The sequence below is a fragment of the Pocillopora damicornis genome, chromosome 11 (assembly GCF_964200805.1).
Source record: "Pocillopora damicornis chromosome 11, jaPocDami1.2, whole genome shotgun sequence".
Classification (NCBI taxonomy): domain Eukaryota; kingdom Metazoa; phylum Cnidaria; class Anthozoa; order Scleractinia; family Pocilloporidae; genus Pocillopora; species Pocillopora damicornis.
Genome location: NC_142680.1, coordinates 22,068,935 through 22,093,519, shown reverse-complemented (window position 1 = coordinate 22,093,519; position 24,585 = coordinate 22,068,935). Strand labels below are relative to the sequence as shown.

The following is a 24,585-nucleotide window of genomic DNA, read 5'->3' as shown; positions in this document are numbered from 1 at the left end:
TCCAGAAAAATATTTCATTTTAGTTAACGCCAATTGCACAAGAACGATCCCTAAAACCCTATTTCCTACGTAACATTTCAAATAAAAACCTCCTCACTATTGTTTACACGTTTGAAATACGTCAGAAAATTGTTCGCCGTGTCAAAAAAGCTTTTTTTGTGCTTAACTTGTCATGTACATCACGTATGAAATATGAATAACAGAAAACTATTCAAAGACATCTTTAAAATTATTATTTCATGTTGCAACAAACAATCCCGCTTTATTTAGCTTGCGAGAAGGCACTCAATATTATGGCTTCAATGCGAATTGAATAAGTTTGAGGATGTAAGGCCAAAGATGCAAAGATTAGCTGAAAGAAAAACTAGATGAATGACTTAATTAATTGCTAAGAGATGCGTCAATCCTTCCTCAGAAAGAGTTCTTTCCCAGGGAATTTTCTTTTCAGTACAGCGACGGTAGCTTTAAAACTAATCAATCAAAAAGATGTTTGTCGCAACCAGCTGTTGATTTTACTAGATAACGTTTCAGTTTAATTTCAAATTAGCATTGAAAGGGAATTTCCTTGACAAACACAAAGACATGGGCGATATTTTTTTGTTTTACAATGCGATATGAGACTCCTAGGTCTTAAAAGATCTATTTTATCACTTCTTTAATGGGCGAAATAAACATGTCGTTTTTAGGCCGATAATTAGATGGTATGGTATTGAAGCAAATTCTGAGCTCATAATAAAGCTTTGAAAACGAATAAAAAGACATTTGAGGAACTTTGGGACAGCAGTTAATCACTCGGAAATGGAGGAAATAAAATCCGTAAAACTCAGAGACAACCTAAAGATACACCAGTAAGAAACTGAACATATGGTGACCTCTATACAATAATACGAAACTGGTGGAGTTTATATGAAATAATTCATATTTGTACTGCGGTTGTAGATGAAAGTGGAAATGTGATCATCGCAGTAAATTTTCCAATTTAAGCAATTGGAAAGAAGAAGCCTGAAAAAAATCAGGGCTTCAACGGGATTCGAACCCGTGACCTCCGCGATACCGGTGCGATGCTCTACCAACTGAGCTATGAAGCCACACATTGGGAGCGAGGTCAATTTATTGAGTTCATATCTTCCCGTGCAGTGAAATGATGTGGAGTTTATATGAAATAATTCATATTTGTACTGCGGTTGTAGATGAAAGGGGAAATGTGATCATCGCAGTAAATTTTCCAATTTAAGCAATTGGAAAGAAGAAGCCTGAAAAAAATCAGGGCTTCAACGGGATTCGAACCCGTGACCTCCGCGATACCGGTGCGATGCTCTACCAACTGAGCTATGAAGCCACACATTGGGAGCGAGGTCAATTTATTGAGTTCATATCTTCCCGTGCAGTGAAATGATGTGGAGTTTATATGAAATAATTCATATTTGTACTGCGGTTGTAGATGAAAGTGGAAATGTGATCATCGCAGTAAATTTTCCAATTTAAGCAATTGGAAAGAAGAAGCCTGAAAAAAAAAAAAAAAAAAAAAATCAGGGCTTCAACGGGATTCGAACACGTGACCTCCGCGATACCGGTGCGATGCTCTACCAACTGAGCTATGAAGCCACACATTGGGAGCGAGGTCAATTTATTGAGTTCATATCTTCCCGTGCAGTGAAATGATGTGGAGTTTATATGAAATAATTCATATTTGTACTGCGGTTGTAGATGAAAGTGTAAAATAGTGTGGCTTCATAGCTCAGTTGGTAGAGCATCGCACCGGTATCGCGGAGGTCACGGGTTCGAATCCCGTTGAAGCCCTGATTTTTTTTTCAGGCTTCTTCTTTCCAATTGCTTAAATTGGAAAATTTACTGCGATGATCACATTTCCACTTTCATCTACAACCGCAGTACAAATATGAATTATTTCATATAAACTTCACATCATTTCACTGCACGGGAAGATATGAACTCAATAAATTGACCTCGCTCCCAATGTGTGGCTTCATAGCTCAGTTGGTAGAGCATCGCACCGGTATCGCGGAGGTCACGGGTTCGAATCCCGTTGAAGCCCTGATTTTTTTTCAGGCTTCTTCTTTCCAATTGCTTAAATTGGAAAATTTACTGCGATGATCACATTTCCACTTTCAATACGAAACTTGTTTTTCGCCGTTGCCAATATAACTTCAGCACATCGATCGATCTGTAAAAAAATTCCATAACAAACAGAGATGATCAATTTTATTTCATATACTTTCGCAACTTTCAGTTAAATATACAAGTAACAGAAACTTCTTCACATAAGCTTTACGGGTAATTTTCTGATCACAAAACAAACAAATTCTAGACTTAAACTGGACTGTCTCTTTTGGCAATATGGCGTCAACATCAACGTCAAGCGCTTTCTTTTAATGACAGGAAAAATGAGTCGAAATAGTTTTCTCCAAACACACAACATCGGCCTCAAACACATCTCTTACACTACTCTTCGAAGTTTTATCTGATGCCTTCATATTGCTAAGAGGAGAAAACATGAAAGTAAAATGTTTGCATATCTTTTCTTCGATTATGACATCTTGTATTTTAGCATAGCGGCAAGAAACCATATTTTTGAAAACACATAGCTACGGTTACCTAGTCTGTCGTTAAATTTTTCTCAGAGATATAAAGACTTTCGACAACAGCCTATGCAACTATTCTATTGAGCCACTTATTTACTTTTATTCAAAAACGTACTTAACGACTTCTCTCAAACAATAATCGTGACTTAGGGATTCTGCTTTCAAAGTCTGAGGAACAACTCGAGGAAAACCTAACTCAGCAAAGTGCTTGTCTAATTGTCTGCTTCACTGCTTGTCTCACTTCACTAATCTTCCAGCAGTAAAGGAACGGGTTTAACGTCGAGTTGAAGCAAAGTAAAATAACTGCTACTTTCCAGATGACGACTAGGAGAAATGAATATTTTTTGGTATGAGCGATCACAATATTCACTGTACATATTGGTGCATAACAAACAACTAATGCCAACTGCACCCACAGTGCACTGTATACTGCCTTTCTGAATCGCGCCATGTTCAGTGCATTTGTTTGGTTCAGCTGTTGTTGATCTAGTACTTGTGCTTGGTGATATCTGAGAGTGCAAAAAATCTTTGTGTACGATGCGAATGATATTACCAGGAAAAATAATATAACTAGGGAGCTGTACAGAAAGATTATACGGTGATAAAATAATCCACTTAAAGTAGCGACAAGGGTAAAAACCCAAAAGGTAGTTACAATAATATACGTGCGCTTCAAAGTTACAATTTGCTTGTATCGCAGTCCCAACAACAGGGCGAGAAGTCTGTCCAAGCTTATGGCCGTCATCGTCATCAAAGACACTAAAAACAATACATAGCCTGTGATGTAGGCTGCGTCCCTTACGTATCGACAAAGGTTCCAGTGTTCTTGAACCACGGACATCCAATATAGAACATATAGGGGCAGGGAAGCAAGACCAACTAACAGATCAGTTGTTGCCAGACAACCATACAGGAGTTTTGACGGCGGATGCAGGGAAGATTCCTTGTGAAGTGCCACAAGGATAAGAAAATTTCCAGCAAATGCTGTGATGGAGAGGAGAATGTCAACCGCTAAGAAGCAAATTGATAGTTGTTGTTGATGCTCACCCAGCAAAGAGGGAGAGCATAGCGGTTCTTCAGATAATTTCGTGTGACTTCTACCGCTACTGAAATTTGTTGTCGACATAATTCTGTCTTCAGTGTTTCCCTTTTCTCATAGGTTTCTGTTCTTGCAACGAAAAATGACAGCAAGGATTACTGTAGCTTTACTTCCTAACTAACAATCGCATGCTGACTTACTCAGTTAAAATGCATCAGGAAATTTTCGATTGGATCAAAAAAATATTTTTTTCCCGGGAACCTTTGGGTGCCTCTGTTATGAAATAGCAATTAAAGGCAATTATAGAAACATCTGTTATTTCAGTGTTTTTGCAGGGCGGCAAGAGTCGCTCTTTATCAGAATTAAATTTCATTATAATGGATGCAAATCAAGGGTCCATTCCTTTCGTGTGAAGTTGAGATTTGAATCACTATCAGCTACGGAAAGCTAAAAATGCAAAAGCTCACTCTGGCGATGTCAATTGTACTAGGAGAAAACTTGAATTCGTGACAATCACCCAATGTACTACGTAGAAAACACAACTATTCAACTATGCAAACTTGTTTCAAGATATTTGAAATTAACTGTGTATCTACCTTCGCTTTGTAGGTTTTTTTCTCTCCGTTTCGTATGCGACTAGAATTAACAATAAAACAGTAACAGGATCAAGTTATCCCTTTGGCAAAACACTTTCTACAACTGTAAAAGGAAAGTTATTCAATTTTTGTTCCTGCGATTCTCTTGAGCAATTAACGATTCTCCTTTGGTGATGACAGTTAGTTTCCAATTATGAAGTAAACAGAATAATTTATTAATCGAGATGGAAAATGAAGGGATGGGTCGTCAAAGCTTATCAACGGTTGATGAAAAGTTTACAATTGTTCTAGGAGAGGCTTCGTCTTAACCAACTCTGACATATATTTCAAACTCTCTAACATTGCCTCGTGCTTAATATCTCACACTGAGGAATGAATAAGTTGTTAAGAAGACACCTGCTTACTACGACAGATTCGGACTTGTATTAGGCCTCGTTTACGTGCCGGATTATGTTTCTTTCGACGTTCTACACATATGTAAATACCCACAGTAGAATAAGTTTAATTTAAATTCAAATTAGCGTTAAAAGTTAATTCCCTTAACAAACACAAAGACGTCGGGTATATTTTTGTTTGACGATATAATAAGGAAACTCTCTTTTGTCAGTTTGTGAGAGACAGAATAAGCAGCCTATTTAGATGTAATGTAATTATTTTGGATGATGATTAATTGGAGAAATAATCCCTCTATGGTGGTAGATTATAAATTTCAAAAAGCTTGGTCGACTTTATTCTGTATTCATTTCTTCTTTCTTTCATGATTGCAACGAGAAACATATTTCGTTAAAACAGCAATTGTACAACGACGATCGCTGAAACCCTATTTCCTATATGAATTTTCTAAAAACTTCCTCATTAATCTTTACTCGTTTGAAATACGTTAGAAGATTGTCTGTTGTGCCAAAAAAGCCTTTTTGTGTCTAACTTGTCATGTACATCATGTGTGAAATAGGAATAAGAGGCAAATATTTAGAGACATCTCTAAAATTATTTCTTCTGCTGCAACAAACAATCCCGCTTTACTTAGCCTGCCATGAGGTACTCACTATTAAGGTTTCAATATGAGGTACTTCGCCCATCAATACGTTTGAGGCCTTAAGAAACACGACTCGTGGGCGAAGGAACGCAGTCAGGCAGTGCTAATAATGGGAACCTGGAACCATCGAAGGCCGATGTTTATGCGACCTAGTTTCATTGATAGGGTGTCAATCAAATGTCCATAAAAGAAGGTTTAAGCTAAGGGTGTCAAATCCATGACAGACAGTCCAGCAATTTAAATGCATATAGCGATTCAAAATTAATGTAAGGCCACAGATGCAAACTTAATCTAGGATATTTGAATTTAACTGGGTAATTAATAACATTTTGTGGCTCTTTTATCTCCGTTTCGTCTCCGACAAAACAAGAAACGTGAATATGAAAACAATCTTCACAGTAATGAACACTTCTTGAGCAGTAGCGAAAAAAGGGCCTAAAAAGAATTTAGGCCTACACGGGATTTGAACCAATGACCTTTGCGATATCGATGCAGTGCTCTACCAACTGAGCTAACAAGCTGTGAGTTCGATATTATATAGCCCGTGAAGTGATGAATAAATGACTGTGAATACTTGAAAATCATATATGTGAAATGCAGACAAAGACTAGCTCTCTGAAAAACCAGACGAAAGATTCAATCGCTAATAGATGCGTCAATCCCTCCTTTAACACGAGTTCTTCCCAGGGAATTTTCTTTCTGGTCCTCTTTAATAATTCAGCACAGCGAAGGAAGTATGAAAATTAATTAAACAAGAACATGTTTTTTTTGTCGCAAGCAGCTGTTGATTTCCGTAAATAACATTTCAGGTTAATTTCAAATTAGCACCGAGTGTGAATTCCCTTGGCAAACACAAAGACATGGACTATATTTTTTTGTTTTACAATATGATATGGGACTCCTAAGTCTTAAAAGATCTTTTTTATCACTTCTTTAATGGGTGAAACAAACATATCGGTTTTTAGGGCGATAATAAGATGGTATGATATTGAAGCAAATTCTAAGCTCATACAAAAGCTTTGAAAACAACCCAATAAAAAACGTTTGAGGAACTTAAGGACAGCAGTTAATCACTCGGAAATAGAGGAAAAAAAATCCGTAAAACTCAGAGACAAGCTAAAGATATACCAGCGACAAACTGAACATATGATGACCTCTATACAAATGGCTTAGGGTTAGAGTTAGCTAAAGATATACCAGCGACAAACTGAACATATGATGACCTCTATACAAATGATGTGAAAGTTGTTTTTCGCCGTGGGCAATATAATTTCAGAACATCGATCGATCTGTAAAAAAAAAAAAAAAATATGTCACAAACAGTGATGGTCAATTTTATTTCATATAGTTTCGTAACCTTTAGTTGAATATACAGGTAACAAAAACTTCTTCACATAAGGTTTACGGATAATTTTCTGATCACAAAACAAACAAATTCAAGACTTAAACTGGACTGTCTCTTTTGGCACTATGGCGTCAAAATCGACGTCAAGCACTTTCTTTTAATTATCGGGAAACTACTTGGAATAGTTTTATCGTAACACACAACACCGGCCTCAAACACATCTCTTAAACTCCTCTTCGAAGTTTTATCTGATGCCTTCATATTGCTAAGAGGAGAAAACATGAAAGCAAAATGTTTGCATGCATTTTCTTCGATTATGACATCTTGTATTTTAGCATAGCGGCAAAAAACCTTATTTTTGAAAACACATGGCTAGGGTTACCTAATCTGTCGTTAAATTGTTCTCGGAGATATGAAGACCATCGAAAACAGCCTGCGCAACTATCCTATTGAGCCTCTAATTTTTTTTTTATCCAATAACTTATTTGACAACTGCGCTCTAAAATAATCGTGACTTAATGAGTCTGCTTTGAAAGTCCGAAGAACAACTCGAAGACTCCTAACTCAGCAAAGTGCTTCTCTAATTGTCTGCTTCACTGCTTGTCTCACTTCACTAATCTTCCAGCAGTATAGGAACGGGTTTAAGGTCGAGTTAAAGTAAAGTAAAGTAACTGCTACTTTCTGTGTGAGAGTAATGAATATTTTTTAGTAAGAGCGATCACAATATTCACTGTACATACTGGTGCATAACAAACAACTAATGCTAACTGCACCCACAGTGCACACTGTCTACTGCCTTTCTGAATCGCGCCATGTTCAGTGTATTTGTTTGGCTCGCCGGCTGTTTATCTCGCACTTGCGCTTGATGATATCTGAGAATGCAAAAAATCTTTGCGTACGATGCGAGTGATATTACCAGGCAAAATGATGTAACTAAGGAGCTGTACAGAAAGATTATAGGGTGATGAAAAAATCCACTTAAAGAGGCGACAAGGTTAAAAACCCAGAAGGTAGTTAAAATAATTTACGTGCGCTTCAAAGTTACAATTTGTTTGTATCTCAGTCCCAACATCAGGGCGAGAAGTCTGTCCACACTTATGGCCGTCATCGTCATCAGAGTCACTAAAAGCAATACATAGCCTGTGGTTTTGGTTGCGTCAAATGCGTAGCGACAAAGGCTCCAGTTTTCATGAAACACGGACACCCAATAGAGAGCATTGAGAGGCTGGGGAACAAGCCCAACCAACAGTTGCCAGACAACGATACAGGAGTTTGGACGGCGGATGTAGGGAAGATTCTTTGGAAAGGGCAACAAGGATGAGAGAATTCCCAGCAAATGCCGTAATGGAGAGGAAAATATCAACCGCTACGAAGAAGATCGATAGTTGTTGTTGAAGCCCACCAACCAAAGAGGGAGAGCATTGCAGTTCTTGAAATGATTTCGTGTGACTTCCACCGCTACTGAAATTTTTTGTGGACATAATTCTGTCTTCGGCGTTTCCCTTGCTTCCTAACTGACAATCGCATAAAAAATTTTCTGTTGGGTCAAAAAAATAATTTTTCCCGAGAACCTTTGGGTTTCTCTGTTATGAAATAGCAATTAAAGGCAAATATAGAAACATCTGTTATTTCAATGTTTTTACAGTGCGGCAAAGAGTCGCTCTTTATCAGAATTAAATTCCATTATAATGGATGCTAATCAACGGTCCATATCTTTTGCGTTATGTTAAGACTTGAATTATTATCAGTAATGGAAAGCTAAAACTGCAAAAGCTCAAGCTGGCGATGGCAATTGTTGTAGGAGAAAAATTGAATTCGTGACATTCACCGAATGTACTACGTAGACTACACAACTATTTAAATTTAATGTACAGCCACACATACAAACTTGTTTCAAAATATTTGAAATTAAATGTTTATCTAATTGCGCTGTGTGGCTTTTTTTCTGTCCGTTTCGTATCCGACTAGAACTAAAAACAAAATAGTAACAAGATCAAGTTATTACGCCAGCAAACAACTTTCTGCAATTTCCTCTTTCACTTCAACTGTTGTCCTTCTTCTTTGGCCAGCAAATTTATATTGATTATCCCGGATAATGACGAACGAAAGATGGCCTTCTAGAACCTATCTGCAATTTGTTTGTTTCTAATGTCTTGTTCAAATTATGACGAGAAAATAATTTATTTCCATATCAAGTAAGTTTACATGTAAAGGGAAGTTATTCGGTTGTTGTTCAGGCGATACTCTTGAGCAATTAACAATTCTCCTTTGGTCATGACAATTAGTTTCCAATGATAAAGTAAACAGGGTAATTCTGTTATCGAGATGGAGAATAAGAGAATTGCCGGTTTATTTAGATATAATGTCATTATTTTGGGATGATGATACCTTGGAGAAATATTCCCTGTATGGTGGTAGATTATGAATTCCAAAAAGCTCGGTCGACTTTATTCTGTTTTCGTTTCCCGTTTCTTGTCATGATTGCAGCGAGAAAAATATTTCGTTAAGGCAGCAATTGTACAACGACGATCACTTAAACCCTATTTGCTACATAGCAATCATGTAAAAGCTTCCTCACTATTATTTAATCGTTAAAATACGTCAGATGATCGTCTGCTGTGTCAAAAAAGTCTTTTTTTGTGCCTAACTTGTCATATACATCACCTATGAAATAAGAATAAGAGACAAATATTTAAACACATCTTTAAGATAATTTTTTTCATGTTGCAACAAACAATCCGCTTTATTTAGCCTGCGAGAAGGCACTCACTATAAAGGCTTCAATACGAGTTACTTCGCCCGTGAATAAGTTTGAGGCTTCGAGTAACACGACTCGGGGGCGAAGGAACGCCGTGCCGCAGTGCTGATAATGAAACCTGAAACCATCGAAGGCCGATGTTTATACAACCTTGTTTTATTAATATAGGCTGTCAATCAAATTTCAATATCATTTTTGTAAGGTTGAACCTTGAATCGTTATCAGCCTCAGCAAGCTGAAAATAAAAGTTTAAGCTAAGGATGTCAAACCTATGACAATCAGTCCAGTAATTTGAATTTGTACAACGATTCAAAATTAATGCACGGCTACAGATGATTTATTTAGGACATTTGAGTGCAACTGTGTAATTAGTAACGTTTTGTGGCTCTTTTACCTCAATTTCGTCTCCGACAAAAGAAGAACGAAACTAAAAAAAAGCAAGAAATTACGTGTTCAAACAATTTTTCGCCGTTTCTTTTACATTCTTTATTTGTTCTCCCCCTTTCGCCAAACACATTTAAGTGATTGTCCTGGAAAAATTATAAAACAAAGTTCGTCTAAATTTTTCTTTGCTAACGTCTCGTCTGCGTAAAGAGAAGAAAAATAGTTTGGTTTCTAGCAAGCTTTCATGTCTACAGCAGTGACTGAATTCTTCATGTCGTAATTCCCCTGGGCGACTAGTCATTTTCCTCCAGTAACCAGAGTTATATGGCTATGCTTAAGGGAAAATGATTATCTATTGATCGAGAACGAAAATGAAGGAATGGATACTTAAAAACTATCAACACTCGATAAAAATATTTAACAATTATTTGCCAAAGATGAAGTGAATATTGTTGAATAATTCCCGAGAGGAAGTCGAGATTAAAACCTACACCTAGTTAAACCTACGTTAACAGCATTTATTATTTGTGAACCTAAGATCACTCTTGGTTGCTTGTTCAGCAACTCCAGCGTATCTTTCCAGCTCTCCAAACTTCCTGTGTGCATCGTATATTAATGACCGCACACTGACGCACGAAGCAATTGTTAAAATACCCTGTCAAAGATTAGGGAAAATTAGTTAACCACCACAGATACGCCGCCTCGTTTTAAGTTGGAAAAATTTTCGTTGTTTCAAAATAATCACTCTCTATAGATTAAACATTTTATTCCGGCTTCAAATCAGTCATTTCATTTATCAACGGAGGATTAGCTGAAAAAAAAGCCAGAGGAAAGATTTAATCGTTAAAAGATGCATCAATCCCTCCTTTAACAAGAGTTCTTTCCCAGATAATTTTCTTTCTGATCCTCTCTGATAATTTAGTACCTTGAAAATTTAACAAGAACATGTTCGTCGCAGCCAGCTGTTGATTTTAGTAAATAACGTTTCAGTTTAATTTCAAATTAGCACTGAAAGAGAATTCCCTTGACAAACACAAAGACGTGAACTATATTTTTTGTTTTACAATATGATATGGGCCTCCTAAGTCTTAAAAATCTATTTTACCACTTCTTCAATAGGTACATATACATGTTTTTAGGGTGATAATTAGATGGTATGGCATTGAAGCAAATTCTGAGCTCATACAAAAGCTTTGAAAACGAATTAAAAAAAAAAAACGTTTGAGGAACCTTTGGACAACAGTTAATCGCTCGGAAATGGAGGAAATAAAATCCGTAAAACTCAGAGACAACCTAAAGATACACCAGCAACAAACTGAACATATGGTGACCTCTACACAATGATGCGAAACTTGTTTTCGCCGTTTTCATTATAACTTCAGCACATCGATCGATCTGTAAAAAAATTCCGTAACGAACAGAGATGGTCAATTTTATTTCATACACTTTCGTAACCTTCAGTTAAATGAACAAGTGACAGAAACTTCTTCACATAAGCTTCACGGATAATTTTCTGATCACAAAACAAACAAATTCAAGACTAAAATTGGACTGTCTCTTTTGGCAATATGGCGTCAACATCAAGGTCAAGCGCTTTCTTTTAATTATAGAAAAAATGAGTCAAATAATTTTCTCGTAATACATAACATCGGCCTCAAACACATTTCTTAAACTACTCTTCTGAGTTTTATCTGATGCCTTCATATTACCAAGAGGAGAAAACATGAAAGAAAATTGTTTGCATATCTTTTCTTCGACCATGACATCTTGTATTTAGCATAGCGGAAAGAAACTTTATTTTTTAAAACACATAGCTGTGGTTACCTAGTCTGTCGTTAAATTATTTTCAGAGATATAAAGACTATCGACAACAGCCTGCGCAACTATTTTATTGAGCCACTTATTTGGTTTTATCCAATAACTTATTTAACGACTGCGCTCTAACAATAATCGTGACTTAATGAGTCTGCTTTGAAAGTCTGAAGAACAACTCAAGAAAGACCTTACTCAGCAAAGTGCTTCTCTAATTGTCTGCTTCACTGCTTGTCTCACTTCACAAATCTTCCAGCAGTATAGGAACGGGTTTAACGTCGAGTTAAAGCAAAGTAAAATAACTGCTACTTCCCGTGTGACGACTGAGAGTAATGAATATTTTTTAGTATGAGCGATCACAATTGACACTGTACATACTGGTGCATAACAAACAACTAATGCTAACTGCACCCACAGTGCACTGTATACTGCCTTTCGGAATCGCGCCATATTCAGTGCATTTGTTTGGCTCAGCTGTTGTTGATCTAGTACTTGTGCTTGGTGATTTTTGAGAGTGTGAAAAATCTTTGTGTACGATGCGAGTAATATTACCAGGCAAACTGATATAACTAGGCTGCTGTACAAAACGATTATACGGTGATCAAAAAATCCACATAAAGAGGCGACAAGGTTAAAAACCCAAAAGGTAGTTACAATAATATACGTGCGTTTCAAAGTTACAATCTGTTTGTATCTCAGTCCCAACAACAGGGCGAGAAGTCTGTCCACGCTTACGGCTGTCATCGTCATCAGAGACACTAAAGCAAATACATAGCCCGTGATGTTGGCTGCGTCCCTTGCGTATTGACAAAGGCTCCAGTGTTCTTGAAACACGGACATCCAACGTAGAGCCATGTGAGGCTGGGCAACAAGACCAACCAACAGATCAGTGGTTGCCAGACAACGATACAGGAGTTTGGACGGCGGATGCAGGGAAGATTCTTTGTAAAGGGCAACAAGGATGAGAGAATTTCCAGCAAATGCTGTAATGGAGAGGAGAATGTCAACCGCTACGAAGCAAATTGGTAGTTGAAGCCCACCCACCAAAGAGGGAGAGCATAGCAGTTCATAAAATGATTTTAAGTGACTTCTATCGCTATGGAAATTTGTTGTCGACATAATTCTATCTTCGGCGTTTCTCTTGCGTCCTAGCTGACAGTCGCATAACAAATTTTCTGTTGAGTAAAAAGAATCAATTTTCCCGAGAACCTTTGGGTGCCTCTGTTATGAAATAGCAATTAAAGGCAAATATAGAAACATTTGTTATTTCAGTGTTTTTACAGTGCGGCAAAGAGTCGCTCTTTATCAGAATTAAATTCCATTATAATGGATGCTAATCAACGGTCCATATCTTTTGCGTTATGTTAAGACTTGAATTATTATCAGTGATGGAAAGCTAAAACTGCAAAAGCTCAAGCTGGCGATGGCAATTGTTGTAGGAGAAAAATTGAATTCGTGACATTCACCGAATGTACTACGTAGACTAGACAACTATTTAAATTTAATGTACAGCCACACATACAAACTTGTTTTAAAATATTTGAAATTAAATGTTTATCTAATTGCGCTGTGTGGCTTTTTTTCTGTCCGTTTCGTATCCGACTAGAACTAAAAACAAAATAATAACAAGATCAAGTTATTACGCCAGCAAACAACTTTCTGCAATTTCCTCTTTCACTTCAACTGTTGTCCTTCTTCTTTGGCCAGCAAATTTATATTGATTATCCCGGATAATGACGAACGAAAGATGGCCTTCTAGAACCTATCTGCAATTTGTTTGTTTCTAATGTCTTGTTCAAATTATGACGAGAAAATAATTTATTTCCATATCAAGTAAGTTTACATGTAAAGGGAAGTTATTCGGTTGTTGTTCAAGCGATACTCTTGAGCAATTAACAATTCTCCTTTGGTCATGACAATTAGTTTCCGATAATAAAGTAAACAGGGTAATTCTGTTATCGAGATGGAGAATAAGAGAATTGCTACGACAGATTCGGACTTGTATTAGGCCTCGTTTACGTGCCGGATTATGTTTCTTTCGACGTTCTGCATATATGTAAATACCCACAGTAGAATAAGTTTAATTTAAATTCAAATTAGTGTTAAAAGTTAATTCCCTTAACAAACACAAAGACGTCGGGTATATTTTTTTGACGATATAATAAGGAAACTCTATTTTGTCAGTTTGTGAGAGACATAATAAGCAGCCTATTTAGATATAATGTCATTATTTTGGGATGATGATCACTTGGAGAAATATTCCCTGTATGGTGGTAGATTATGAATTCCAAAAAGCTCGGTCGACTTTATTCTGTTTTCGTTTCCTGTTTCTTGTCATGATTGCAGCGAGAAAAATATTTCGTTAAGGCAGCAATTGTACAACGATGATAACTTAAACTCTATTTGCTAGATAGCAATCATCTAAAAGCTTCCTCACTATTATTTAATCGTTTAAATTACGTCAGATGATCGTCTGCTGTGTCAGAAAAGCCTTTTTTTGTGCCTAACTTGTCATATACACACGTATGAAATAAGAATAAGAGACAAATATTTAAAGACATCTTTAAGATAATTTTTTTTCATGTTGCAACAAACAATCCGCTTTATTTAGCCTGCGAGAAGGCACTCACTATAAAGGCTTCAATACGAGTTACTTCACCCGTGAATAAGTTTGAGGCTTTGAGTAACACGACTCGGGGGCGAAGGAACGCCGTGCCGCAGTGCTGATAATGGAACCTGAAACCATCGAAGGCTGGTGTTTATACAACCTTGTTTTATTAATATAGGCTGTCAATCAAATTTCAATAACATTTGTGTAAGGTTGAGTCTTGAATCGTTATCGGCCTCAGCAAGCTGAAAATAAAAGTTTATGCTAAGGATGTCAAACCTATGACAATCAGTCCAGTAATTTGAATTTGTACAACGATTCAAAATTAATGCATGGCAACAGATGATTTATTTAGGACATTTGAATGCAACTGTGTAATTAGTAACGTTTTGTGGCTCTTTTACCTCCATTTCGTCTCCGACAAAAGAAGAAACGAAACAAAAAAAAAGCAAGAAATTACGTGTTCAAACAATTTTTCGCCGTTTATTTTACATTCTTTATTTGTTCTCCCCCTTTCGCCAAACACGTTTAAGTGATTGTCCTGGAAAAATTATAAAACAAAGTTCGTCTAAATTTTTCTTTGCTAACGTCTCGTCTGCGTAAAGAGAAGAAAAATAGTTTGGTTTCTAGCAAGCTTTCATGTCTACAGCAGTGACTGAATTCTTCATGTCGTAATTCCCCTGGGCGACTAGTCATTCTCCTCCAGTAACCAGAGTTATATGGCTATGCTTAAGGGAAAATGATTATCTATTGATCGAGAACGAAAATGAAGGAATGGATACTTAAAAACTATCAACACTCGATAAAAATATTTAATAATTATTTGCCGAAGATGAAGTGAATATTGTTGAATAATTCATGAGAGGAAGTCGAGATTAAAACCTACACCTAGTTAAACCTACATTAACAGCATTTATTATTTGTGAACCTAAGATCACTCTTGGTTGCTTGTTGAACAACTCCAGTGTATCTTTCAAGCTCTCCAAACTTCCTGCGTGCATCGTATATTAATGACCGCACACCGACGCACGAAGCAATTGTTAAAAATACCCTGTCAAAGATTAGGAAAAATTAGTTAACCACTACAGATACGCCGCCTCGTTTTAAGTTGAAAAAAATTTCGTTTTTGCAAAATAATTACTCTCTATAGATTAAACATTTTATTCCGGCTTCAAATTAGTCATTTCATTTACCAATGGAGGATTAGCTGACAAAAAAGCCAGAGGAAAGATTTAATCGTTAAAAGATGCGTCAATCCCTCCTTTAACAAGAGTTCTTTCCCAGGGAATTTTCTTTCTGATCCTCTCTGATAATTTAGTACCTTGTAAATTTAATAAGAACATGTTCATCGCAACCAGCTGTTGATTTCAGTAAATAGAGTTTCAGTTTAATTTCAAATTAGCACCGAAAGGGAATTCCCTTGACAAACACAAAGACGTGAACTATATTTTTTGTTTTACAATATGATATGGGACTCCTAAGTCTTAAAAAAATCTAATTTATAACTTCTTCAATGGGTACATATACATGTTTTTAGGGCGATAATTAGATGGTATGGCATTGAAGCAAATTCTGAGCTCATACAAAAGCTTTGAAAACGAATTTAAAAAAAAAAACGTTTGAGGAACTTTTGGACAGCAGTTAATCGCTCTGAAATGGAGGAAATAAAATCCGTAAAACTCAGAGAAAACCTAAAGATACACCAGCAACAAACTGAACATATGGTGACCTCTACACAATGATGCGAAACTTGTTTTCGCCGTTTTCATTATAACTTCAGCACATCGATCGATCTGTAAAAAAAATTCCGTAACGAACAGAGATGGTCAATTTTATCTTATACACTTTCGTAACCTTCAGTTAAATGAACAAGTAACAGAAACTTTTTCACATAAGCTTTACAGATAATTTTCTGATCACAAAACAAACAAATTCAAGACTAAAATTGGACTGTCTCTTTTGGCAATATGGCGTCAACATCAACGTCAAGCGCTTTCTTTTAATTATAGAAAAAATGAGTCGAAATAATTTTCTCGTAATACACAACATCGGCTTCAAACACATTTCTTAGACTACTTCTCTAAGTTTTATCTGATGCCTTCATATTACCAAGAGGAGAAAACATGAAAGAAAATTGTTTGCATATCTTTTCTTCGACCATGACATCTTGTATTTTAGCATAGCAGCAAGAAACTTTATTTTTTAAAACACATAGCTGGGGTTACCTAGTCTGTCGTTAAATTATTTTCAGAGATATAAAGACTATCGACAACAGCCTGCGCAACTATTTTATTGAGCCACTTATTTGGTGTTATCCAATAACTTATTTAACGACTGCGCTCTAACAATAATGGTGACTTAATGAGTCTGCTTTGAAAGTCTGAGGAACAACTCGAGGACTCCTAACTCAGCAAAGTGCTTCTCTAATTGTCTGCTTCACTGCTTGTCTCACTTCACTAATCTTCCAGCAATAAAGAAACGGGTTTAACGTCGAGTTAAAGCAAAGTAAAATAACTGCTACTTTCCAGATGACGACTGAGAGTAATGAATATTTTTTAGTATGAGCGATCACAATATCAACTGTCCATATTGGTGCATAACAAGCAACTAATGCTAACTGCACCCACAGTGCACTGTACACTGCCTTTCGGAATCGCGCCATGTTCAGTGCATTTGTTTGGCTCGGCTGTTGTTGATCTAGTACTTGTGCTTGGTGATATTTGAGAGTGTGAAAAATCTTTGTGTACGATGCGAGAGATATTACCAGGCAAACTGATATAACTAGGCTGCTGTACAAAACGATTATACGGTGATCAAAAAATCCACATAAAGAGGCGACAAGGTTAAAAACCCAAAAGGTAGTTACAATTATATACGTGCGTTTCAAAGTTACAATCTGTTTGTATCTCAGTCCCAGCAACAGGGCGAGAAGTCTGTCCACGCTTACGGCTGTCATCGTCATCAAAGACACTAAAATAAATGCATAGCCCGTGATGTCGGCTGCGTCCCTTGCGTATTGACAAAGGCTCCAGTGTTCTTGAAACACGGACATCCAACGTAGAGCCATGTGAGGCTGGGCAACAAGACCAACCTACAGATCAGTGGTTGCCAGACAACGCTACAGGAGTTTGGACGGCGGATGCAGGGAAGAATCTTTGTAAAGGGCAACAAGGATGAGAGAATTCCCAACAAATGCTGAGATGCATATATGGAGAGGAGAATGTCAACCGCTACGAAGCAAATTGGTAGTTGTTGTTGAAGCCCACCCACCAAAGAGGGAGAGCATAGCAGTTCATAAAATGATTTCGTGTGACTTCTATCGCTACTGAAATTTGTTGTCGACATAATTCTGTCTTCGGCGTTTCTCTTGCGTCCTAGCTGACAGTCGCATAACAAATTTCTGTTGAGTAAAAAGAATCAATTTTCCCGAGAACCTTTGGGTACCTCTGCTCTGAAATAGCAATTAAAAGCAAATAGAGAAACATCTGTTATTTCAGTGATTTACAGCGCGGCAAAGAGTCGCTCTTTACCAGAATCAAATTCCATTGTAATGAGATTCTTATCAACGGTCCATATCTTTTACGTTAAGTTAAGCTTGAATCATTATCAGCTACGGACAGCAAAGTGCTGCTCTTATTGTCTGTTTTACTGCTTGCCTTACTTCCCCAATTTTCCAGCAATAAAAGACGGATATAACTTCAAGTTAAAGTAAAATAAGACAACTGATACTCTCTATATAACGACAAAAAGCGATTAATATGTGTTACTAGTGATTGGTGCGCAACAAGCAACTAACGCTAAGTGAACCCGCAGTGCACTGTACACAGCCTCTCTGTGTCGCGCCAACCGAATAGCGACTGCATCGTAACCAGTAAACAGTGTGTGTTAACCCTTTAACTCCCAGACCAAATTTGTAATTCTCCTTAGTATCAGTCATACAATTCTCATAATGTTAGTCCAGAGAATATATTATTGGATCAAATAATTATCCCCAAATGGAGATTTATCTTGATTCTCACCTCTTATCTGGTTAATTTTGTATTGATTTTGTAAGGAGAAATTCTGTCTTGGTCACTCATGGGAGTTAAAGGGTTAATTAAGATATGAAGCTCGCAGGAAGCTGAGGAGACATCATCAAGCCATGACACCCTCGGCCTCGTTTTGAGTACGAAATTTAATCAAATACTTAATTATTCATTTCGTAACATATTTACTTTTCTTTCGACTGTACGTCATTTGTTTTAACTTTTAATCCGTTATTTTATTCATCGATGATGAAATAGCTGAGAAGCAAACCACACGAGTGCCTTCATTGTTAAATAAATGCAACAACTTATTTGATTCTTGTGTAAAGTTCTTTTCTCGGCAATTCTCCTTCCCATTTATCTCTTCTTTAATTATTCCGAATAGCGACTGCAGCTTGACTAGTAAACAGTAATAAATGGACAACACAGCGGTCAAATGATTACGCATGCGCTTTAAGATGGATAATTTGCTATTGTAAACATTGAGAATCTAAATGATTTGTAGTTTTTCGCAGTTCCTTGAAAGTTGAAGTTGGTTTAACCCATGCTGTGATAGTTTACACTATCGTACTTTCTTGTACACTTTCCTTGGAGGCGTGATGGAGTCGTAAGCTTGGCCGTGCTGGCGAGGGTAAAAGAAAAGTTCTGTATTTTGCCTTTATCGCCGTAATAAAGCGTCTGCGTTAAAAATAAGTTGGGATATATATAAAATAAGACCAAGATTTAAGCTCTCTCGGAAATCCCTCTTTCCATTGTTTTACGCATTCAATTTGAAATAGTTAGGAATTTAACCTTTCCTTCTTCACTTTACGCATTAAACGCGTTTGAAAATCCTTCGTATTCTTTTCAAAACGCGTGCTTGCGCAGTGTTTGACCGCTGTGTTTAAATTGGCCGCTATTAGCTGTTTACCTCAATCAGTAAAATTTACTTCGAGTACAAATTAATTAGCACTAAGGTCAAATCCCTTGGCGAACATGAAGACTAAGCTAAATTGCTGTTTTTAATACAACAAAGGAACTCAACTGCCATTTTTTTAAGTAGTGAAATAAGCAGTATGTATGTACTTTAGTGTTAACAATTGAGTTGAAAACGCTCTGACGAAGGGCTAACGCTCGAAACGTCAGCTTTTTTACCTTTTACGGTGGCTAATTTACGTTTTCAACTCAGTTGTTAACACTAAATTACCTGCTATACTCTCCCACCGACGCAGTACCACGATTTCTTTAGAGATTTACCCCTTCAATCAGTATGTATGCGCTGCTATTTCTATGCCCGATAATCAATTGGAAACATTCTCGCTGTATTTTGGTTAATTCTGAATTCAATAAAACTTCATGAAACGACTTGAAAGAAATATAAGGGAAAGTTTGGGACAGTTAATCGCTCGGAAATGTTAAACATAGAATCAAAATCACGTGGAGACAGCTAAACAATACACCAGGAACAAACTAAATATAAAGCGACCCTTTCTATCGAATATTTTTAAAAGTCGATAATTTCTTTCATTCAATATTCCCTTTTCCCCTTCAGCATATAATTTCAGCAAAAAGATGAACATGAAAGAGAACTTTGTAATAATTGTTCTTTCTTCCATTTTGTTCCTTACGCTTTCCTATAATAACAAACCTGAGAGTATGATCATGCGCGCGCAAATCTTTCCTTAAATTATGAATTGATCTATTCATGATAATTTGTGGTAGCATTAAAAACATTTTTAAAAGTTTATGGTTACCGTTTCCATTGTCTTCCCCGGCTTTAGCTATTAAGGTGCGAAAAATTCAAATGTAAGACCTCGAGCAAACATATACATATCTGATTGACGAGCTTCCTTATCAGTCAGTTTTGACTGAAAGTACCAGTACGATCGGGTAAAACTCGAGATGGTCTAACCCCAAGGGCAGCAAAGTGCTTGTCTGATTGTCTGCTTCATTGCTTGTCTTACTTCCCTTATCTTCCAGCAGTAAAGAAACGGGTTTAACGTAGAGTTAAAGTAAACCAAGACAACGGTTATTCCCCTTAGGATGACCAAATGCGATGAATGTGTTTTACTATGTGCAATCGCGGTTACCACGATAAAGAATGGTGCAAAACAAACAAACATGCTAACTTCACCCACAGTGCACTCTACACTGCTTTTCTGTATTGAGCTATGTTCAGTAAATTTAGTTGGCTCGGCTGTTGTTGAACGGGATCTTCTGCCTGAACCTGATGATATCTGAGAGTGCGAAAAATATTTGTGTATGATGCAAGTGAAATAACCAAGCAAAGTGGTATAGTTATGAGACGGTGGAAAAAAGTTCTACAGTCATCAAGTAAAGCGCATAAAGAAGAGACAAGAGCCAAAATCCAGATGGTAGCTACAATGATATATGTGCGCTTCAAAGTTACGATTTGTTTGTACCTCAGCCCCAACAACAGGGCGAGATGTCTGTCCACGCTTATCGCCCTCATCGTCATCAAAGGCATGCGTATCGACAAAGGCTCCAGTGTTCCTGAACTAAGGACATCCAATAAGTAGCATAGAGAGGTAGGGCAATAAGACCAACCAACAGGTCAGTTGTTGCCAGAGAACAATACAAGAGATTGGAGGGTCGGGGAGGGAAGATTCCTTGTGAAGGGCAACAGCGATGAGAGAATTCGTAACGAATGCTGTGATGGAGAGGAGAATGTGCACTGCTAAGAAAAAAGTAAATATTTCATGTAATCCACCTCCAAAAGATGGGGTGCATAACAGTTCTACAAAGGTTTTCGTCTGTGTTCCATTCCTAGTGAACTTTGTTGTCGACATTGTTCTGTAATCGTTTCCTTTTTCTTGTACTGAGGCAACTGGCCACGAGAAATATTTCGTTTAAACACCACAAGCAGTGCAACGATGACTGAAACTTCCTTCAATAAACACATAGAGACTTCCTCATTAGCGTTTGCTTGTTCAAAGTGCGTAAACAAATTGTCTGTTGTACCAAAGAGTTGATTGCTTTTTTCCGGAACCCCTCAGATTTAAGCTTCTTTTAATTATTTGAATTCATGTACATTTTAATTGTTTGATCCATAATTTTATACAGATGATATGGACACTTGACTAGCTCCCTATCGATGAAAGATCATTAGGAAACGTGACCAAAATAGGAACAAACGAGCTTTAAGAGTCAAACGTACAGACAGACATCTTTGATACTATTAGTATTTCACAATTATTTTAAACGTCGTCTTCTCAGGTACGTAGAAATTCACCTTTAGCTGAGTGGAGAGGATGGAGTCTTACGTTTAATCTCGGAAAATTAGAGGTTTTGGAAAGAATTAATTAAGAAAAGGAAAGTGTTTATTTAAATCCATACACCCCCTTACACAATGTTTGTTATTATCAATGACATTTTCAAACATTCATAAGCAATGTGGATATTTTTCTAATGACAAAACAAATTCGAGTTGACAACTGTTTATAACAAGGACAAGAGAGTTGCCAGGAGATGCTGTGATGGGAGGAGAAAGTACACCGCAAAGAAGGAAATGGCTGGTTGATGCCGGCAACTCATTAGCCAGAAAGGTTGAAAGGCCACTTTCCAAACCCGGTGTTCGTTTTTGTTACACCTCCTATATAATTAGTTGTCGCCATGCAGTTCAATATACGGTCGTTTCCTTTTACCCGCTAGTTACCTGTATTTGCAACGACAGATGTTTCCTATCAAAAGCACCTGGCCGGTCACGATCACTCAAACCCTTTTTTCTTAAGGCCCGGCCACACGCACGCAACATTTCAACGCAGCATCTTGCAACATTATTATTATTAACCAGACATCTTGACCGAACAAGCTTATTCAAGAAATGATTTATGATATAGGAAACAATTCGCTTCAAGATTGAAGCCCACATTCCTCCAAAATTAAATCATTTACAATTCCAATACTCAATTCTGTCACAAGAGAAGCCAATTTCCTCCCACAGTTGCATTAAATATAACTCTTTGTCAATTTCTTTGTAACGAGTAATTCTCTCACTGATATGTTCTTACGTCGATAAACTCTAAAAGTTCCTTTTATAGATACACACGTTTTATGTTACAGGACCATGAAGGATAGAAACACTGCCTCTCGTGGGAAAATTTTCCTGCAAATTATCTTCCATGATAAGCGAGGCAGGATGTTTTTCCAGTTTCTCATATATTCCTTTGCATTAAAAGATCCAACAAACGTTCAGTATCCAGAAGCATCATGAAGCAATTAAGTATAGATAGGAGTGAAACCCGAGAAGGATCTAGCTCCACGGACAGCAAAGAGCTTGTCTTATTGTCTGCTTCACAGCTTGTCTCACTTCTCTAGTCTACCAACAGTAAAGAAACGGATTTAAAGTAGAATTAAATTGAACTAAGCCTATCGTCAACCGCCAGAAGACGACTAAGTGCAATGAATCTGTGTTGCTTTGGCTGATCAAAGTTTCTATTATAAAATATGGTATATAACAAACAACTAATGCAAACTGCACCCACAGTGCACTGTACAATGCTTTTCTGTATTTCACCATGTTCAATGCATTTGGTTGGCTCAGCTGTTGTTGGACATGATGTTGTACTTCAGCCTGATGATGACTGAGAGTACGAAAAATCTTTTTGTACGAGATTAGCAGAAATAGTGATATGCTTATATGACCGAGCCATAGGGCTATACGGTAATTTAAAATACAGCACAAACCAGTTAAACTTGATAAAACCCAAAAGGCAGCTACCATGATATATGTGCGTTTCAAAGTTACAGTTTGTCTGTATCTCAACCCCAACAACAGGGCGAGAAGCCTGTCCACGCTTATGGCCGCCATCGTCAATAAAGACACTCCGCAAAATGTGTAGCTTGTTGTGAAGGTGGCGTCGCTTGCGTATCGACAAAGACTCCAGTTTTCGTCAGCCAAGGACAAAAAAATTAGTAGCCATCATAGGCTGGCTAAAAATACCAACCAATAGGTCAGTTGTTGCCAGACAACGACACAAGAGTTTGGACGGCGGGTGAAGGGAAGATTCCTTTTGAAGGGCAACAAGGATAAGAGAAATGTTGTGATGGAGAGGATAATGTAAACTGTAGCTGAGAAATGGATTGATTGTGGTCGTTTGTCTGTGCTTCACCTTTGGCTAGATTTGTTTCCGCCATCACTCTGTAGTCGTTTTGGTCTTTCCTTCAGGTTACGTGTGATTGTAAGATGAAATGTTGCGTCTTGAAAGCAACTGCCCAGCCTAGAAATCACTTAAACTGCGTTGATCACTGAAACTGAATAATCATATGAATAATTATATGAAAACTTTTTCAATCGCGTTTACACGTTTGAAACGCTCGGGAATATTGTCATTTATGTCCAAAAAAAAATTGTGAACCATTTACATGATTTACATGGATCTTCTGATCATTTTGCAAAGTTTGTCTTTCACAAACGATTGATCCTTAAAAGAGAACTTTACGAGAAACAGCGATAATAAGGTTTGGTTTTATTAAAGTAAAACGTTTTAAACAATGCCATGCACCGCAAATTGTTATTTGGTTAGAAATCCTTGATTCATATTTCCCACGTCAGGATTTTTGATAAAAACGAAATCTCGAGTCAATATTTAGTTCTACCTTGGCAATATGTTTCTCAGTTCGATCGCCATCAGGAGATGCCTGTATAATTCTCCTTTGCTATTTCTGCAGCTTTCTTTATGATAATCTGGTGTTGGGTGCTGATAAACACCCTCAAAATAATACCAATCCTTTCTCGTCGCCTGTGATCTAGATGATCTCTTTATTTGCACAAAAAAGCTTAGCCTTTAATCCTTTCCGGGTTTTCATTGTTCAAACAATGTTATCAATGAGGTTCTTAGAAGTCAGTGAGTCCATCGGCACCATTTCGACTATATCTACCAATAAATGCTATAAATATAAGTCTTCTCCACTTCTACGAAATATTTTGCCATCAAACAGAAAAATGCAAATTTTTACTAGCTTCAGGAAAGACTACAGGAGACCACAGAATCTCGAAAGTTAATATATTTCACTGGGATTTTCTCTATTGACACTTAGACCCAGTTCTTTAAACAAAGTTCAGTCGTTGTTTGACAAAACTGCGTTCTAAGCCATCTTCAATTTAGCTGAACCTTTTATCTTGGTATATATTTTTGTGAATAGTATCTAGAAGATCGAGATCTAATAAAGGAAGGACATTTATTATGATTAATCTACCCTCTTATAAAGAACACCTGCTTTTCACTGCTCGCGTAAAACCACGGTTTAGGTTAGACCTTGTGTAAATAACCGGCCTTAAATTTTTGATGAAACATACCATTTATTTTAGACTTTTTCGCTCAAAATTACGATTTCTTGTCTTTAACAAGACTTAATTTGAACGGCTCGTACGGCAATATCG

General features: G+C 37.1%; 2 protein-coding genes and 2 pseudogenes across 3 annotated transcripts; all 4 read right to left on the bottom strand.

Annotated features, from left to right (window-relative positions):
* Nucleotides 1-2,204: 2,204 nt before the first annotated feature.
* Nucleotides 2,205-3,869, bottom strand: LOC149038273 (melanocortin receptor 5-like). The gene has a single exon (XM_089187206.1). It carries the CDS (start codon nucleotides 3,724-3,726, stop codon nucleotides 2,797-2,799), a length of 930 nt encoding a protein of 309 aa, XP_089043332.1. The 5' UTR covers nucleotides 3,727-3,869; the 3' UTR covers nucleotides 2,205-2,796.
* Nucleotides 3,870-11,530: 7,661 nt separating this feature from the next.
* Nucleotides 11,531-13,061, bottom strand: LOC149038272 (adrenocorticotropic hormone receptor-like). Its single transcript, XM_089187217.1, has one exon. The coding sequence runs from the start codon at nucleotides 12,687-12,689 to the stop codon at nucleotides 11,766-11,768; it is 924 nt and encodes a 307-aa protein (XP_089043343.1). The 5' UTR covers nucleotides 12,690-13,061; the 3' UTR covers nucleotides 11,531-11,765.
* Nucleotides 13,062-16,452: 3,391 nt separating this feature from the next.
* On the bottom strand, nucleotides 16,453-17,523 carry LOC149038271 (melanocyte-stimulating hormone receptor-like; annotated as a pseudogene). Its single transcript, XR_016181063.1, has one exon. The product of XR_016181063.1 is annotated as a melanocyte-stimulating hormone receptor-like (transcript).
* A 2,566-nt stretch (nucleotides 17,524-20,089) lies between these two features.
* LOC149038270 (melanocyte-stimulating hormone receptor-like) lies at nucleotides 20,090-20,992 on the bottom strand (annotated as a pseudogene).
* Nucleotides 20,993-24,585: the final 3,593 nt, after the last annotated feature.

What these genes read in the sequence shown, in the direction of transcription:
- LOC149038273 (XM_089187206.1), bottom strand. Translation starts at nt 3,726, where the DNA reads ATGTCGACAACAAATTTCAGTAGCGGTAGAAGTCACACGAAATTATCT.
- LOC149038272 (XM_089187217.1), bottom strand. Translation starts at nt 12,689, where the DNA reads ATGTCGACAACAAATTTCCATAGCGATAGAAGTCACTTAAAATCATTT.